Below are 16,927 nucleotides of genomic sequence, written 5' to 3' on the forward strand. Positions count from 1 at the left end.
GCCGGCTCCCGCCCCCGTCGCCCCGTCTTGCAACCGTGCACGGCTTCTCTATTAGCGTATGTATGTATAGTATGTAGGGTAGCCCCAGTCCTCCGGCTCCCCTCTCCTAGCGCACTCGCTTTCTGCTCTTCCCCCCCCCCCCCCCCACCTCGGCGCCGAGAGGAGGGAGACAAAAGCGACGGGGCTTGACAACCAAAAGCCGCCTTCGCCTCGATCAGCAGCTTTTCTAGGGCTCCCAGCGCGCCCGGTGTCGGTTCCGCGACTTACACACACACATACACACATTCACACATACACAAACACACACACACATACACACTGCGCCAGCGCAGCGTTGTCCGGAGGGGGGGCGCTCTCTGATGGGGAACCGGGAGCACATCCGGGTCGAAGGAGTTATCGGGCGTGCATGAGAAGGGACGAACCAACGGCCCGGCATGTTATCCACGGCCTGGGAGTCAGCAGGGAGACACAACAGCGCATCGCAAGGCCCGCGTTCGCCGGTCGTTTCGCCTGTCGCGGGGCCGAGCGACGCCGCGGTCGTGTCCCCGGAGCACCCGGCGATGATGAGGGAGGCGTCCGACGCTACGGGGATTGAGATGGACGATGACGGCCGCAGCAGCAGCGGCGGCAGCAGCGGCGGCGGCGACAACCTCAGCGACAGTGATTCCGGCGACGAGAACAACGGCGGCGCCCGGTCCGTCTACGCCATGAGCCTGTATCCCGGTGCTCTGCACGCTGCCCGCCAAAACGGCCATGACGGGGCTACCATGTGCGCATGACCCTCGGCTTTCTTTCTTTTTCCTCCGCCGCCAACAAGACACGGGCGCCCGCTGACTCTGACCTTGGCTGACGCAGAACCTCCACCCGCACCCTCTACGCCGAGGAGTACGACTTCATCGTCGAGAACGGCCGCCAGTACTGCGGCGACTACTTTATGCCCATCGACCAGGAGGAGCAAACGCGGCAGTTCAGCATCCACCAGGCCTACCTGCGCTTCTTTGACAGGCAGCTCACGACGGTGCCCCTCGACAACCCGCGCTACATCCTCGACATCGGCACCGGCATCGGCGAGTGGGCCATCGGCATGGCCGAGCGGTACCCGCGCGCCGAGGTGTTTGGGACCGACATTGCGCCCATCCAGCCGCAGCAGCAGGTGCCCTTCAACGTCGAGTTCCACATTGACGACGCCGAGGACGAGTGGATCCGCCCGGCCGACACGTTCGACCTCGTGCACATGCGCAACCTCGAGGGCGCCTTCTCGGACTGGTCCTTCATCTACGGCCAGGCCTTTGAGTGCATCCGGCCGGGGGGCTGGATCGAGGTGCTCGACTGGGAGGACTGGTTCGCGGGCCGCAACTTTTCGTCCTTCTTCCCCGAAGGGTCGGCGACCCGGGGGCTGATGCGCGGCGTGCTCCGCGCGGCCGAGGCGGCGGGCAAGCCGCGGGGCGCCGGCCACCTGAGCCCGGACCTGCTGCGCCAGGCGGGGTTCGTCGAGGTCCGCGAGGCGGTCTACGACATGGGCGTCGGCGCGCGCGACGGCGCCGACTACGGCCAGTTCTCGCTCTACTCCATCGTCATGGGGTTCGAGGCCCAGTGCCTGCGGCTCTTGACCAAGCACCTGGGCTGGGACGCCGACGAGGTGCGGCGGCAGTGCCGCGAGGCGGCGCTCGAGACGAAGCGCGTGGTGGATGACCCGCAGCGCACCGAGCCCTTCGTGGTGAAGCTGAGGGTGGTGACGGCGAGGAAGCCGCTGCCGGGCGGAGAGAAGGACCAGATCCAGATCGCCGGGATCCCCAGGTCCAAGGTGGTGGAAGGCGTCAATGGTGGTGACGCGGGGGACTTTAGCGGCGATGAGAGCACCATCGGCCCCCGGACGATACGCTCCGACGAGACGGCCTGAAGCGGGTTGGATGACGAAAGAGAGGAGACACACACACACACACACACACACACACACACACACACAGAGAGAGAGAGAGAGAGAGAGAGAGAGAGAGAGAGAGAGAGAGAGAGAGAGAGAGAAAGAGAAAGAGATTGGAACTTGAGGGAAGAGGAGGAGGAGGAGGAGGAGGAGGAGGAGGAGGAGGAGGAGGAGGAGGAGGAGGAGGAGGAGGAGGAGCAAGAGGGGGAGGGTTTTGGATTCTCGACTGCATTTCTTGTCCTTTTCTTGTTCATGTACCTTGTAGATACCCCTTCCCACTTTGGTGTACATAACTTGCCTTAGAATTGCATGACTGGCTAGCCGGTTGGCTTTGGGTAATGATAGTACACGATTTGCATTTGCAAGCGCAGCGGCGTCAACTTGGGTTGGGTTCTCTTAGGTAGCTACCGGATTGTCCATACCTCCGACCGTACACTTGGTGATTCGGCTTCAGGGGAATTAGGGATAGGTGCAGTGGGCTGTATAACTACTTGTATGCCGCTGTAGTGTAGGTGGTACAGTACTGTATGTTACCGTGGTCGGACCCGGCGGTTGTCCAGCGTCCCGGGAGAGAGACCCACTGTTGTGCAGGAGTGTACCTATGCTGTAACCCCCCCCCCCCCCCATCCATGCATTGGAACCCCCCAAACACCGAGCCACGACCTTCCCGCCCGGAGAGCCACCGAGCTCCGAGCTCTTGCATCCAACAACCACCACCACCACCACCACCACCAACCACCAACCACTAACCACCAACCACCAACCACCACCAAAACAACACGACAACGGCGCCACCGGGTCCCGATTGAAAAGAAAGGAAAAATAAAAACCGCTGCAAGGCCGCATTTTTAAAACACCCTCCCGCCCAAGACTCGTGTGCGAATCCAACCCGACGCATCAGAACCCGCATCCAACCACCCTTCCCAAGAACATCCTTGCCGATGCGCATCGCCCAACACCGCCCCGCTCCGCCATGATCACGGCCTGACGGCGACGACTCCCAACATGGCCCTCGATGCGTCATTCAGCGGCTTCGCGGCTGCTGACGCCGTGGCCGATCTCACCGACCCAGCCCTGCCCATCTTCGACGTCCAAAACGTCCAGCTCGCCTTTGCCGTGGCTGCCGACTTCGTCGCCGGTCAAGCCGCCAACAACGTTCTCGTCATCGCCCTCTCCAACAACCTCATTCTCCGCATCGACCTCAACAAGCCCGAAGACATTGACGACATTGAGCTTCCCAAGAAGCCCAGCGAGGTGGGCGTCATACGCCGCATGTTTCTCGACCCGACCGCGTCGCATCTCTTGATCTGCACCTCGCTCGGCGAGAACTACTACCTGCATTCGCAGTCGCGCCAGCCGCGCCCCTTGGCCCGCCTCCGCGGCGTCACCATCGAGTCCGTCGCCTGGAGCCCCGCCCTGCCCACCTCGTCCACCCGCGAGATACTGCTCGGCGCTGCCGACGGCAACATCTACGAGGCCTTTATCGAAACCGCCAACGAGTTCTACCGCAAGGAGGACAAGTACGTCAAGCTGCTGCACAAGCTTCCCGACGGACCCGTCACGGGCCTGTGGGTCGACTGTCTCCCCGCGGGCTCCGGTGCCGCGGGGGCGGCGGCCGGAGGGGGCAAGCTGCATCAGCAGCCGCTGCAACACCAGCAGCAGCAGCAGCAGCAACACCAACAACAGCAACAGCAGCAATACGATACCCGGCGGGTCGTCGTTGCAACCCAGACCAGGCTGCTTCACTTCGCCGGAAAGGTCGGGCGGGGCCATGACGGGAGCGCGTCCATCTACTCGAGGCTGTTTGAAGGCGAACAGCCCGTGGTGCACGCCCTGAGCCGGGCGTCGGCGGCGGCGGCCTCCATGCTGGTGGTCTCTCCCGACCCGGAGGATGCGCCGCGGTTCCCGGGGGACGACGCCGTGCCCGAGAGGACCTTTGCGTGGCTGTCGTCGCATGGCGTGTTCCACGGGAAGCTTCTCGTGGACGGCAGCCTCGCCGAGCTCGGCTCCAAGGTGTTCTCCGAGGCCAGGATGCTGCCGAGGGCGCAGCTGGCCGGCGGAGAGGGGGCCGGCGCCGGCAGGACGCACGTAACCACCGAGTTTATCGATCAGATCGCGCTTACGCAGTGGCATGTCATCAGCCTGGTTGGGCCGCGCGTCGTCGTGGCCAACCGTCTCACCGGGGCCATCGTCTACGACCAGACCATTCTGAGCCCGGGCCAAAGGCCCGTCGGGCTCTGTGTCGACCTCCAAAAGAGCACCTTCTGGCTGTTCACGCCGACCGAGATCTTCGAGATTGTGCCGCGCGACGAGGACCGGGACATCTGGCGCATCATGCTCCAGATGCAGCAGTTCGACGCCGCCCTGCAGCACGCGCGCACCCCGGCCCAGCGCGACGCCGTCGCCATCGCCACCGGCGACCATCTCGTCGCCAAGGGCCAGCACGAAGAGGCCGCCGCCGTCTACGGCAAGAGCAGCAAGCCCTTTGAGGAGGTGGCCCTGACCTTTATCGACAGCGACCGGCCTGACGCCCTGCGCAAGTACCTCCTGACGAAGCTGGGCACCTACAAGAAGACCTCGGTCATGCAGCGCGTCATGATCGCCACGTGGCTGGTCGAGGTGTTCATGGCCAAGCTCAACTCGCTCGACGACACCATCGCCACGGGCGCCGAGCTGTCCGACGCCCCGGACCCGGCCCGCACGCGAGAGCAGCTCGAGGCGGTGCGCGCCGAGTTCCACGAGTTTGTGGCGCGCCACAAGGCGGACCTTGACCGCAAGACGGTCTACGACGTCGTCAGCAGCCACGGCCGCGAGGAGGAGCTCCTCTTCTTCGCCAACGCCGTCGGCGACCACAACTACGTGCTCTCGTACTGGGTGCAGCGGGAGCGCTGGTCCGAGGCCCTCAAGGTGCTCCAGCGGCAGACGGACCCGGACGTCTTTTACCGGTACAGCAGCGTGCTCATGACGCACGCCCCGACCGAGCTCGTCGATGTGCTGATGCGCCAGGGCGCCCGCCTCGACCCGCGCAGCCTCATACCCGCCATGCTCGAGTACGACCGCCACCACAAGGGCCCGCTGGCCCAGAACCAGGCCGTGCGGTACCTGCAGCACGTCGTCAACCAGCTCGGCTCGGCGGACGCGGCCGTGCACAACACGCTCGTGTCCATGTACGCGTCGCACCCCTCGCGCGACGAGTCGGCCTTGCTGGCCTACCTGGAGGCCCAGGGCGACGAGCCTCGGTACGACCAGGATTTCGCGCTGCGCTTGTGCATCCAGCACCGCCGCGTGCTGTCGTGCGCGCGCATCTACACGGGCATGGGCCAGTACCTTCAGGCGGTCGACCTGGCCCTCGCCCACGGCGAGGTGGAGCTCGCCTCCATCATCGCCGACCGGCCCATGTCGAACCCGGCCCTGCGCAAGAAGCTGTGGCTGGCCGTCGCGAAGCGCGTCATCTCGCAGCAGTCGGCGGGCGACGGCGTCGTCGTCGTCAACGGCTCCGCTGCCAACGGCTCCGTTCCCAACGGCTCCGCCGGACCCCCTTCGACGGGCGGCATCAAAACCGCCATCGACTTCCTCAAGCGCTGCGACCTCCTCAAGATCGAGGACCTGATCCCCTTCTTCCCGGACTTTGTCGTCATCGACGACTTCAAGGACGACATCTGCGCCGCGCTCGAGGACTACAGCCGCAGCATCGACGCGCTGCGCCGCGAGATGGACGAGGCCAGCCGCACCGCCGCCAACATCAAGGTCGACGTGGCCGCGCTGGATCGCCGCTACGCCATCGTCGAGCCGGGGGAGAAGTGCGCCGACTGCGGCCTGCCGCTGCTGAGCCGGCAGTTCTTTGTCTTTCCCTGCCAGCACGCCTTCCACTCGGATTGCCTGGGGAGGAGGGTGCTGGAGCAGTGCGGCGCCGCCAAGGCGAGGAGGATCCGGGAGTGCCAGGTGAACATCAGCAAGGGGCTGGTGAGCGGGGAGAAGAGGGAGAAGATGGTGGCCGAGCTGGACGGGTTGGTTGCGTCGGCTTGGTAAGTTTTTTTTTTTTTTTTTTTTTTTTTTTTTTTTTTTTTGGGGGGGGGGGGGGGGTGGGTTTCCCACCAGTCGTCCATGGAAAGGGAACGCTAACGAGCATCGTGGTTTAGCATTCTCTGCAGCGACTACGCGATTCGGAGGATCAACGAGCCGTTTATTAGGCCCGGGGAGGATCTGGAGGAGTGGGCTCTGTGAAGGACACAGGCCCGTCCTTGTTGGGTAGGGTAGGGTAGGGTAGGGTAGGGCTGGGGCCCATGACGGAGATGAGCTGATACCCGATAAATCTACTACGCAGTTATGCTCGATCGGTGGCTACACTTCCAAGGGCGATACACCGCCTGCCATGCCTACCATGCCCACCATGCCTGCTATGCCGGTCAATGCGGACGAATTCTGCTGCGTCCAGCTGACGCTCCTCTCCTCACGCATCCACCCTATTGCCGTTTCTCTTTGCCTCCTTCCTACCGGCCTGCCCACTTCACCTCTTCACCCTACCGTACCTTACCTACCTGCTCCCAGGGTCTCGGTAGGGACATGGCGTAACGCCGAGGGTCGAGCGGGTCGATGGAGAATGGAGAACCCGGCCGCCAACCCACGCAGCCCAACGGCCAGGCCGGCGCCCAGCTGAAGAAACGCCGTATGCAGGGGGGACCTTCTCAACGAGGTTGTTGGAGAGAGAGCCAGTCAGTCAGACAGACAGACAGCAAGCGGGCGAGCACGTCGGCGGGGAGGAATGAGGAAAGGTGGCGTCAAAGGCAGCTGGCGCAGGACGAGCCAACACATTTTGAACGGGGGCCGGCTACGTACGGCGTAGGCGGGGCTTGTCGGCGGAGCGGTGCTTGTCAGCGGAGGAAAGACGAGGGGTTGGAGGTAGAGGGCAGCACACGCACCACCGGTCGAGGTTGACGAAGTCGGGGTCTGTAGGGATCATGAGGTTGGATTCTGTGAAACCGGGATAGGCGCGGTGGGTGGTTGTGTGTACATGCCGAGGCTGGGTTCGAGGCGCCGAGAGCGCGGGGCTACCAGGGACCATGGCCAGCCGTCATCGGCGAGGTTAGGTTTCGGGAGACCTCCCATCTAGAATACCTAGCGACCTATGCTCGTAAGTTCTCGCCATGCATGCACGAAAAGGGTGGTGGTGTGAATGTCTGAGAGCCCCGAAAGAGAATTCCACCGAGAAAACAAAACGTCCTTGAGGCCCGACGTGCCTGGTCACACCTACATTCGGCCTCTTGTCATGAAAGGGACCCCAGACCCTACGCGGCATCTCGAGTTGAGATTGGCGGTTGACTAGGCACACCGGCCAGCGACGCGCAAGCTTCGGCCCGGCAACCACCTCACAGCCATTGAAACGGCTTCATGATGTCATGGTTGGGGTAACTGTGCTGACCCCGAGGATGCCTCCCTTGCGTGATGGCGTTCGGCAAATCCCATCTCGATATCACGGCTACAAAGCGCTAGACACGCAGCACTTTGTCAATGTCACACTTGCTGCCCCAAACCGAGATGGACGGAAACGGCCCCGGGCAGACCCCCTTTTTCAGGCCCATCGGCAAGCAGAGCACCCACGGACGGGGGGGGGGGGGCCGGGCCGCACAGCCTCCAAGCCACGCGTCAGCACCCCCGCCTTCTGGATCATCCATCTCAGTCATTGGTACGGCAGGTCAGAGCGACAGCAAGAGCTTGGACGTGACATGGTTTGCAAGGTGTACAGGGGATTGAGATCATGATGTTGCTCAGACCGGCCCTTCGCTCAGGACTCGGATCCCGGATTCAGATGCATGTTGATGCGTCTTCTCCACCTCGGAGCCGGAGCCCGAGCTTTTCCGGGGCTTGGCATTTCCGTGGGGCCGGATCCGGCCTCGGTCTCGGCGCCAAGCGAGCATGACGTCGGTCCCTTGGTGGGTCCCCTTGGCTCTCGGCCTCAAACCGCCAGCATCCGGGTTTGCCCCGTACGGCCAGCGACAGGGTGAAATCACCCCTTCGCGTTCTCCCCCATGGGCCGCTGCCGGGGGGGGGTCATTGGGTCTCCAGAGCCCCGATCCAGCGTCCCGGGGCTCTCGGATGCCGGGGATGGGAAAGGAGGGGAGATCGTCCCGCATCCCTGCTCGGTGAGGTCAGATGGGGCTTACACACGACTAAGAGGTCCGATGTTTTCCTTTTCGTCCCTCTGAACGAACCATCTCGCCGAGCCATGCTCGTCTCCGAAATGTAGCTCTTCTTTGGTTTCCTCACGTCCACCAAAGTCCGCTCCATCTCTCTTGGCTACGCCTTTGGGGGTGATCGGGTCGCCCGCTTGGACCCGTCGCCGTCAACCATTGCCCTCCCCCCCTTTGAGGATTTGACGTGGTGGTCGCGCTCGAGCCGGCCGCGCAAACGTCCAAGCTGAGGCTCACACACAGACCGTCATGACGCCACGATATGTGCTCGTCCACGTCGGAGAGCTGATTTTGGCACACGTCAGATTCGCAAGGCTGGGTCAAATAGACATGGGATGACACCGTGACCTTGGCCCTGCTTGTCTTCTTGTTTCATCCGTCAAACCGTGCCCCCTTCGCTTCGCGCCCGTCTATCCACCACCCACCATCGCCCAGCAGAGAGAGACGTCACCAGATCATCGAGCCAAGCTCCCTCCCCGGAACCGAAAAGCGTTGTGATCATGAAAGCACCCGCCTGGCACCTGGCCGCCGTGGCCATCATGGTCACGCCGACGACCCATTGCGTGTCGATCCCCCCCCGGGAATCCGATGGCCTCAGGGTCGTGGCTCTTCAGATCGAGCGGCAGGCTCCGCGAGATCCCATCCACCGCGACAAGCGCAGGATGAAGCGAGACCCCTTCAGCGTTGGCCTCGACAATGCCGTGCGTGCTTTTGGCTGGTCGGCCCCTCGATGTCCAAGACGTTGCTAAACGCGCCGCCGCCAGGAAACGCTCTACTTCATTAACGCCACCGTCGGCACGCCCCCCGAGGCGGTGAGGCTTCACATCGACACGGGCAGCAGCGACCTCTGGGTCAACACGCCGTCGTCGACCTACTGCACGTCGGCGAGAAACCCCTGCGCCGCCGCCGGCACCTACACGCCCAACGCCTCGACCACCTACCAGTACGTCAACAGCAAGTTCAACATCACCTACGTCGACGGCTCGAGCGCCTCGGGCGACTACGTCTCCGACACGCTCACGTTCGGGAGCCAGGCCGTCCCGCGGCTGCAGCTTGGCGTCGGCTACGCCAGCACCAACCCGCAGGGCATCCTGGGCATCGGCTACCCCTCCAACGAGGTCCAGGTCACCCGCCACGGCCTGCCGCCCTACCGCAACCTGCCCGAGCAGCTCGTCGCCGACGGCGTCATCCGCTCGAGCGCCTACAGCATGTGGCTCAACGACCTGTCGGCCACGACGGGCAGCATCCTGTTCGGCGGCGTCGACGCGGCCCGCTACGAGCCGCCGCTGCGCTCCGTCCCCGTCGAGACGGCGACGGGCAGCTACCGCGAGTTCATGGTGACGCTGACCAAGCTCCAGCTGGGCGGCCTCACCCTGGGCCGGGGCGAGGACCTCGCCATCGCGGTCCTGCTCGACTCGGGCTCGACCCTGACCTACCTCCCCGACCGCCTGGCCGGCGAGCTGTTCGACGCCGTCAACGCCACCTACGACGCCGACGCCAACGCGGCGTACGTGCCCTGCACGCTGGCGCAGGGCGCCGACAACCTCACCTTCACCTTCTCGGAGCCGGCCATCCCCGTGGGCCTCGGCGAGCTGGTCCTCGACGTGACCCTCGCCTCGGGCCGCCAGCCCGCCTACGCCGACGGCACCCCGGCCTGCCTGTTCGGCGTGGCCGCCGCCGCCGGCGGCACCTACGTCCTCGGCGACACGTTCCTGCGCTCGGCCTACGTCGTCTTCGACCTCGAGAACCACGAGATCTCGCTCGCGCCGACCCGGTTCCTCGCGGCCGCCTCGGGCGCCGCCGTCGCCGCCGCGGCGAGCTCGGTCAAGGAGATCGGGGTCGGCATGGGCTCGGTGCCCGGCGCGTCGAGGGTGCAGAACGCGGTCCGCCCGACAGAGGGGCTGCGGGGAGGGAAGAGCTCGGGGGGCATCCCGAGCGGGCCCATGTCGGCGGCTTCGGGGACGGGGGTGATGTGGAAGGCGGCGGCCGCCGCCGCCGCCGCGGTTGGTGTGACGGCCGTGATGGGGAGCTGGGTGTAAAGAAAGATGGGAACCGTAGTCTCTTCTTTGCCTGTTTTCTTTTTTCCGGGGGTAAAAATCGGCCCTCGGCCTTGGATCAGCGTTGCATTAATTACTTGGATAAAGGGCCATGGTTGGGGGTTGGGGTCGTGCATAGCGAACTGGGCTTCTTCTTTGTAATATAGAATGGAGAGCCAGAAGAGAAAAGCGTTCGTTTAGAGACCGGAAGGATATCAGCAACGAGATTCAAGAATGGAAAACTCGTAGGGGATCTGTGGACGTGAAACCATGCCCTCGAATGGTGATCATGAATGGGTCGTTCAAGATGACATGTCCATCCACAAGATATCGATGAAGTTGCAGCGTGTACGGGCCACGATGCTTGTGGAATCCCAACATGGAGGCTCAACCAACAAAGAATGCCAGCACAGACCCCCTCCTCTGACTCTCCGGCTCTCTCTCCATGAGTCCAAGCTGCAGTTCTGCCTCGCGCAGGCGCCCAGTGATGAAATCCAAGGTTGGTTGGAACGTGTGGTTTGAGTGTTGCTCACGCGAGCGTGCTGTTATTGTTGTTATTGTGGTGATGGTGGTGGTGATGGTGATGGTGGGTTGGCGTAAACCACTTACACCCAACAATAAACAACAACACCACATCGCCTTCCTTTTTCCTCGGGTGGCTCAACAACACCACCAGCAACCCATTCCTTTTCACGCTGCCAACTCCAACAAACTTCCAGACAATGCCAGTCACGATGCTCAACAAGCGCAGAGTGCCCAGCTCCCCACCCCCCGCGCAGGACGGAGGCAAGGAGATTGACTTCCCCAAAGGCCCTCAAGACACCGTCTCGGCGCTGCGTTGGTCGCCCGTGGATCACCACCTGGCGGCCTCGTCGTGGGATGGCAGCGTCTACATTTACGATGCCAGAAACGCCACCAAGACGGACGACATCAAGCCCGTCACGGCCATCCACATCGGCTGTCCGGTCCTCGACTGCGACTTTGGCAAGGTATATACGTGAGACATGGTTCCTGACCGACAGCTCCCGGTCGACAGGTCGCCGAGCCTCTTTTCTCCCTCCCGCGTTCTCTCACCTCGATGGATCCAACCTGACCCGCGAGCCGTGCTTTGCTCCCGGCGAGAAGCGCGACAGCCGGGCCGTTCCCCCCTCCTCGCCGGGCGCCTGTTTCGCTGATACTCCCGCTCTCTCCAGGACGGAACCCTCGCCGCGGCCGCCGCGGCCGACAACAAGGTCCACCTCCTCGACATGGCCTCGGGCCAACGCATCGAGCTGGCCTCGCACTCCAAGCCGGTGCGCTCGGTCCGCTTCATCGAGGCTCCCTTCGCCAGCTCGCCCCTCGTCGCCTCGGGGTCGTGGGACAAGACCATCCGCTGCTGGGACCCGCGCCAGCCGCGGCCCGTCGCCACCATCGAGCTTCCCGAGCGCGTCTGGGCCATGGACGCCAGCGCCAAGTTCCTCGCCGCCGCCACCGCCAACAACGAGCTGCAGCTCATCGACCTCGGCCGGCGCGGGGCCTTCCGGGTCTCCCGCGCGATCGAGCCGCCCTGGGAGCACCAGATCACCAGCCTGTCCCTCGCCCGGGACGGCTCCCGCTGGGCGGCCGGCTGCATCGGCGGGCGCGCCGCCGTGCAGGCATGCGATGACCGCACCACAAGGTACGTGCTCGCCCACGCCGCATCCTCCTCGGCTCTGCTTTCCGTCGCGCCAACAAAACATCGCCCTCGTCCCTGCAGCTTCGCCCACCTCTCCTTCAAATGCCACCGCGAGCCCGACCCCATCCACAACAACAACAACAGCAGCAGCAAGAACGGCGCGCGCGTCAACGTCTACGCCGTCAACGACGTGGCCTTTTGCCCCGCCGGCAGCAACCTCCTGGCCACGGCCGGGTCGGACGGCACCTACAGCCTGTGGAACGTGTCGGCGCGCTGCCGCGTGCGCGCCTACCCCAAGGCGGAAGGCCCCATCACGGCGGCGAGCTTCCGGAGCGACGGCAAGGCCATCGCCTGCGCGGTCGGCTACGACTGGGCCCAGGGGTACCTGGGAAACCGGCCGGGGGCGGTTTGCAAGGTGATGCTGAGGATGTTGGAGGATGGCTTGACGACGTGAAAAAAAAAGCCTAGGGAAAGGGGAGGGTGCTAGGGAAACGAGGAGAGCGGTAAGAGAGGTGGAAAACGGGTCCAGCGTGTGTGTGGGTGCGGTTGGTGAGCATACATTGCTCGGAGCAAGGAGGGAGATAGGGTCATGTTATGGACACGACGGAGAGGGTTTGTAAGGTTGGCCTCATGAGCCCGAAATATTCGGGGATGCATGCGGGACCCGTCCGAGGAACAACTGGGGAAAAGCTGGGAAGATGGAGCCTGTTGGGAGCTGCACTTAACGAGACGGGACATCTGAGGCGGATCGGGGGACATCACGGCATGCTCGGGATCGCCTGGCCATGGACGGGTGTCGGCTGATGAGCGCACGGTTGTACGGAAGAGAGATGCAGTAGCGACACGATGGGCCTAGGACCGGGAAGTCGATCAGAATGAAGACCCATGGTATGATCCATGAATGTCTTATTTCGTCACTCAAATGACTGTCCCTTCGCCAGGTGAGATTTCCAAGCTCTGATGAGTTCTGTGACAAAAGGGTTGTCTCGTTGTTGTAGGGGTAGCCCTAGTTTGACGATGCCATGGCTGTAACCGTGGCTGGCCAAGGTAGGTCGATAGAAGTACTTAGCTAGGTAGTTACCGCACAGCATAAAAACATGCCGGCCTGTTCGTTCCAAACACTGATCCACCACCCCGGCTGTCAGTAACGAACAGCCAAGAACCCCATGGCCAAAGTCTTACACAGTAGACTCGCCTCGAAGGACAAGCGTAGGAAAAGAAGAAAAAAAGGGAAAAAAAAGCATCCGAGGAACTGCCGCCGGCTCCTACTCCATCTCGCCCAACGCAGAACTGAATAACTGAATGCCAATCATATCGCCTACCGATGCGAATGCCCAACCTTGCTATGCGTGCTGATGTGCTTGTGTGCTTGTGTGCTTGTGATGTATCATGCTCATAAAAAAAAGAAAAACAAACCTCAAATGGTGCTCCATCGGGTCCCGAAACCCATCCCTCCTCACCGCCCCTTCAAGCATGGGTTGCGGGAAGACAAGCGTTCGTAAGATACCCCCCTCCCCCTCTTCCTATTCTTGGCCAAACCTAGGAAGGATGGAGCATAGAAGACGGAGAAAGTGGTGAAGAAGAGGACAAAGTCATCTGTGTATTAAGAAACAGCAGTAAACACAACGGGAAAAAAACAACGCCACCAGGTCCGAACACCCAGGGCGCCATCCAGGACTTGCTAGGGATAAAAACGTATAACGAATGACAACAGAGAACCCAAACAAAAAGCCAGCAAGGTAATCCCGAGATATGCGGACCCTCCAACGCCGTTGCTGAAACCCAAACCCAAACCCGAACCGAGTGATATCGCGTTCGTTCGTGGGGACATCATATGAGGTGGGGGAGGTTCAAACAGGCTCCCCCTCCAGAGAAAACAAGAAGAAAAAAAAATACTCATAACGGCGTCCCATCATGTACCATGGCGCATGGCGGCAAAGCAAGTCAGAGGCGCTGGGGGGGTCTAGCCACCCGTGCGACCGCCTGTCCTCTGCGAGCATCTCCTGAACGAGGGCCGCCCAAGCAGGAAGAGGTTGTTTCCAAAGGGGCTTCTCGTAGCGCCGTTTGGCCAACCCCTGCGTTCCCGCCTGGGCGGAGCGCATGTCAGAGACCCTCCTCGCCGGCCTTGCAGACTTGTATTTCGCGGCCCCACTCCGACTTGAGAACTTGGGAGGCTGTGATTCTGCGGGCCGGGTTGGGATCCAGGATCGAGTAGATGACGTTTCTGCAGCGAGCCTGGACAAACGAACGAGTTAGCACCCACGGCAATCGCCCAGCGAGAGAGCTCGCGAAAAGGAAAAAAAGACTTACCCTGTGCAGCGCCTCGATCGGGGGATACCCCTCCTCGTCCTGGCGGCCGTCAAGGTAGCGCGCGTAAAACTCGTCCTCCTCCTTGCGGGCGACGCGCCAGAGGTGGCGGCCGGTGCGCATGGCCATGTAGATGACGCCGCAGGCCCAGACGTCGACGGCCCGGGCGTCGAACTCCTTCGAGGTGTACTCCTCCGGGGCGATGTAAGGGGCCGAGCCGCAGAGGCCCGAGACCATGTGGGCGTCGTTCTCCCAGGCCATGCGGAAGCACTCGCCGTTGCCGAAATCGGTGATCTTGAGGGCGCCGTGGGTGGTGAGGAGGAGGTTCTCGGGCTTGAGGTCGCGGTGGGCGACGCCCATCTCGTGCATGTACTCGACGCCGCGCATCATCTGCTTGAAGAAGCAGTCGGCCTCGTGCACCTCGAGCTTGCCGGCCGAGAGGACCAGGGAGTAGAGGTCGCCGCCGGCGCAGAACTCCATCACCTCGCAGTAGTCGCCCTTGGCATCCTGCATCAGGTCGAGGGTGTGGATGACGTTGGGGTGGCGGAGGGACGACGAGATGCAGAACTCGGCCGTCAGGCGCTTGCTGTACTTTTTCTCCGTCTCCTCAGGGCGGCGGCGGAACTCCTTGACGGCGTAAAGCTTCTCGCCGGCGCCGTTTTCCAGCTTCTTGTGGGATATCCGGACGATGCCGAAGGCGCCCCGGCCCACCACCTCTTGGCATTTGCCGTACTTCTCCACCAGGGTCGCGGGCTGGGCCCCCGGCTTCTTGTCGGAGGAAGGCGGGGTGACGGCCGCGGCCGCGGCGGCCCCGTCCTTTTCCCGGCGCAGGTTGTCGACCCAGCTGGAAACCAGCGACAGGTCGTCGGCGACCTGCTCGGGTTTCCGGCCGAGCAGGCTCTTGAAGAGATCCGAGAGCTTTTCTTGGCGGCGGCTGGACTTGAGGTGGTGCTCGTGGCCGCCGGGGAGGTCGGGGTTGATCACGAAGCGCTGAAGCTCCTTGGGAGCCGGGGTCTTGGCGGGTGCGGGTGTCGCCGCCTTCGGGGTGCCGGCCGGAGTCTGACCGTGGTTACCATTCTCGGGGTTTGGAGACTTGGCGTCCCTGGGCAAGAAGATGCGGGCCAGGCGATCCTTCACGGAGCTCTTGTCGGCAAGCTTGAGCATCGGCTCGGCGTGGCCGTTCATGCCGTTGAGCTTTGGCGACTTGGAGGGAGCCTCTATTGATTTGAGAGAGGGCGCCTGCGATGACCGCGGCGACACGTGCGGCGAGGCGGAGCCCGCCGAGCTCTTTGATGAGGAGGGCATGGCGACGACAACGACGACGACGACGAGATGGCGAGAAAAGGCGGAGGAGGTGGGGTGAGAATCTCCCGGGGTTGGAGGGCGCCCTGGATGGTGCTGCGCAGGCGTCCAAGGTGCTGCGCCAGATGGGCGGCGTGCGATGAGACGGGATGCGAAGAGATGACGATATAGATGCGATGCGATGAAGCTGTGATGCGAGCGACGCGAGTGAGCCGTCGTCTAATACGCCAGCCAGCGTTGCCGCGCCGCAACAAGCGACAGCGACGGGGGGGGGAGGCGTGCTTGGCGGAGGCGAGAGACGTCTAAGTAAACCGGAGGAGAGTGGGCAGCGCCCGGAGGCAGTCGCCGGAAGCCTCAACAACCGTCAGGAAATGGTGTCGCTGGAACGTCACCGAGTTCGTGGTTTTGTTGTCGTGAGAGGGCAAGGGAAAAAGAAAAAAGAAAAAAATTGCTCGATGGGCTTTTAGGATTTCAAAGGGAAAAAAAGAAGGGCGTTGAACTGCGGATGGGCCAAGTGGGGCGCTGGGAGTGAATCGACCTGACCCGGGAGGGCGTGGGTGGAGCTTCAACGCCGAGAAAAGACGCCCGCGCATCGGCCCCGGGCGGTGGAGACGGGCCTGAAATGGAGAATGAAGGAAGACGCCTCTTCTGGGCGACGGGACGTTTGGCGAGCGTCACGGGCAAGACCCATCGAGCAGCGTTCAGACGCACAGGTTCCGTCCCAAAGACGCAGGGTGATGGATGACCAAGACGGACGGGGGTCAGGTGAGGAGGGTCTAGCACGTTCTGGATCAAACCCAAGAAGCTCAGGTTGAGGTGGTTTGCTGTTTTGGACGGCGCCACCGGTGAGGTAGGTGGTCAGTGGTGATGCTCAGAGAACCCGGTGCATGGGCTGGGCTGCCCTGGGCTGGCCAGTTCGTTTCAGTCCAGTTCCCCCGTTTTGGGGAGGTCGAGCCACTTGCGCAGCAGCGCCCAGGTACCTGACGGGTAAAGGGGTGAGGGCACTGCTGAGGTGTGTACGAAGCGGTTACGCAGCACGCAGTACGCAGTACGCAGCACTGAGTACACACATACGGACGGACGCATGGGGGAGGGGGGGGATGGCAACGAAGCGGCAATCTCCGGGCCTTCTCGAGCCCTCGTCGATGGCAAATGCCATGGAGCAGCCTGTACTGTGTACCTCGTGGACCCGATTCGCCCTGAGACGGAGCATGACGAAAGACTCAAGATTGGCTCCCGTCCCCAGTACGCGCACGCGGGCGGTGGAGCACCAACAAGGTCGAACCAGATGGAGACCCCGACCAGAGGTTTCCCTGTGGGCGCGTGAAGGCAGCGGCAAAGACAGCCCTTTCCCCTTTCCAGCGCAGCCTGTCCCCTGCCTGACCCATCCCGAAACGAGCAAACGGTGCGTTGTTTTGGCCTGCGTTTTCCAGGATTGCCGTCCCTGAGCCAAAGGGCTGCTGGCACCGACCAGGCCAGGCCAGGGCCCAGGGTTCAGGTCCGACGTGTGAGTGCATGT

General features: G+C 62.8%; 5 protein-coding genes across 5 annotated transcripts; 4 read left to right on the top strand and 1 right to left on the bottom strand.

The window, feature by feature from the left end:
- Positions 1 to 434: 434 nt before the first annotated feature.
- On the top strand, positions 435 to 1,900 carry VTJ83DRAFT_2555 (uncharacterized protein; the record flags this gene model as incomplete). Its single annotated transcript, XM_071008838.1, has 2 exons — positions 435 to 769; positions 856 to 1,900. The coding sequence occupies 2 exons, from the start codon at positions 435 to 437 to the stop codon at positions 1,898 to 1,900; spliced, it is 1,380 nt and encodes a 459-aa protein (XP_070869095.1).
- A 1,026-nt stretch (positions 1,901 to 2,926) lies between these two features.
- On the top strand, positions 2,927 to 6,145 carry VTJ83DRAFT_2556 (uncharacterized protein; the record flags this gene model as incomplete). The annotated part of the gene is made up of 2 exons (XM_071008839.1): positions 2,927 to 5,946; positions 6,061 to 6,145. The coding sequence occupies 2 exons, from the start codon at positions 2,927 to 2,929 to the stop codon at positions 6,143 to 6,145; spliced, it is 3,105 nt and encodes a 1,034-aa protein (XP_070869096.1).
- A 2,464-nt stretch (positions 6,146 to 8,609) lies between these two features.
- Positions 8,610 to 10,148, top strand: VTJ83DRAFT_2557 (uncharacterized protein; the record flags this gene model as incomplete). The annotated part of the gene is made up of 2 exons (XM_071008840.1): positions 8,610 to 8,810; positions 8,874 to 10,148. The coding sequence occupies 2 exons, from the start codon at positions 8,610 to 8,612 to the stop codon at positions 10,146 to 10,148; spliced, it is 1,476 nt and encodes a 491-aa protein (XP_070869097.1).
- Positions 10,149 to 10,867: 719 nt separating this feature from the next.
- VTJ83DRAFT_2558 (uncharacterized protein) lies at positions 10,868 to 12,253 on the top strand (the record flags this gene model as incomplete). Its single annotated transcript, XM_071008841.1, has 3 exons — positions 10,868 to 11,134; positions 11,339 to 11,802; positions 11,881 to 12,253. 3 exons carry the CDS (start codon positions 10,868 to 10,870, stop codon positions 12,251 to 12,253), a joined length of 1,104 nt encoding a protein of 367 aa, XP_070869098.1.
- A 1,649-nt stretch (positions 12,254 to 13,902) lies between these two features.
- Positions 13,903 to 15,411, bottom strand: VTJ83DRAFT_2559 (uncharacterized protein; the record flags this gene model as incomplete). The annotated part of the gene is made up of 2 exons (XM_071008842.1): positions 13,903 to 14,034; positions 14,110 to 15,411. 2 exons carry the CDS (start codon positions 15,409 to 15,411, stop codon positions 13,903 to 13,905), a joined length of 1,434 nt encoding a protein of 477 aa, XP_070869099.1.
- Positions 15,412 to 16,927: the final 1,516 nt, after the last annotated feature.

The sequence above is a fragment of the Remersonia thermophila genome, chromosome 2, assembly GCF_042764415.1.
Source record: "Remersonia thermophila strain ATCC 22073 chromosome 2, whole genome shotgun sequence".
Lineage (NCBI taxonomy): Eukaryota > Fungi > Ascomycota > Sordariomycetes > Sordariales > Chaetomiaceae > Remersonia > Remersonia thermophila.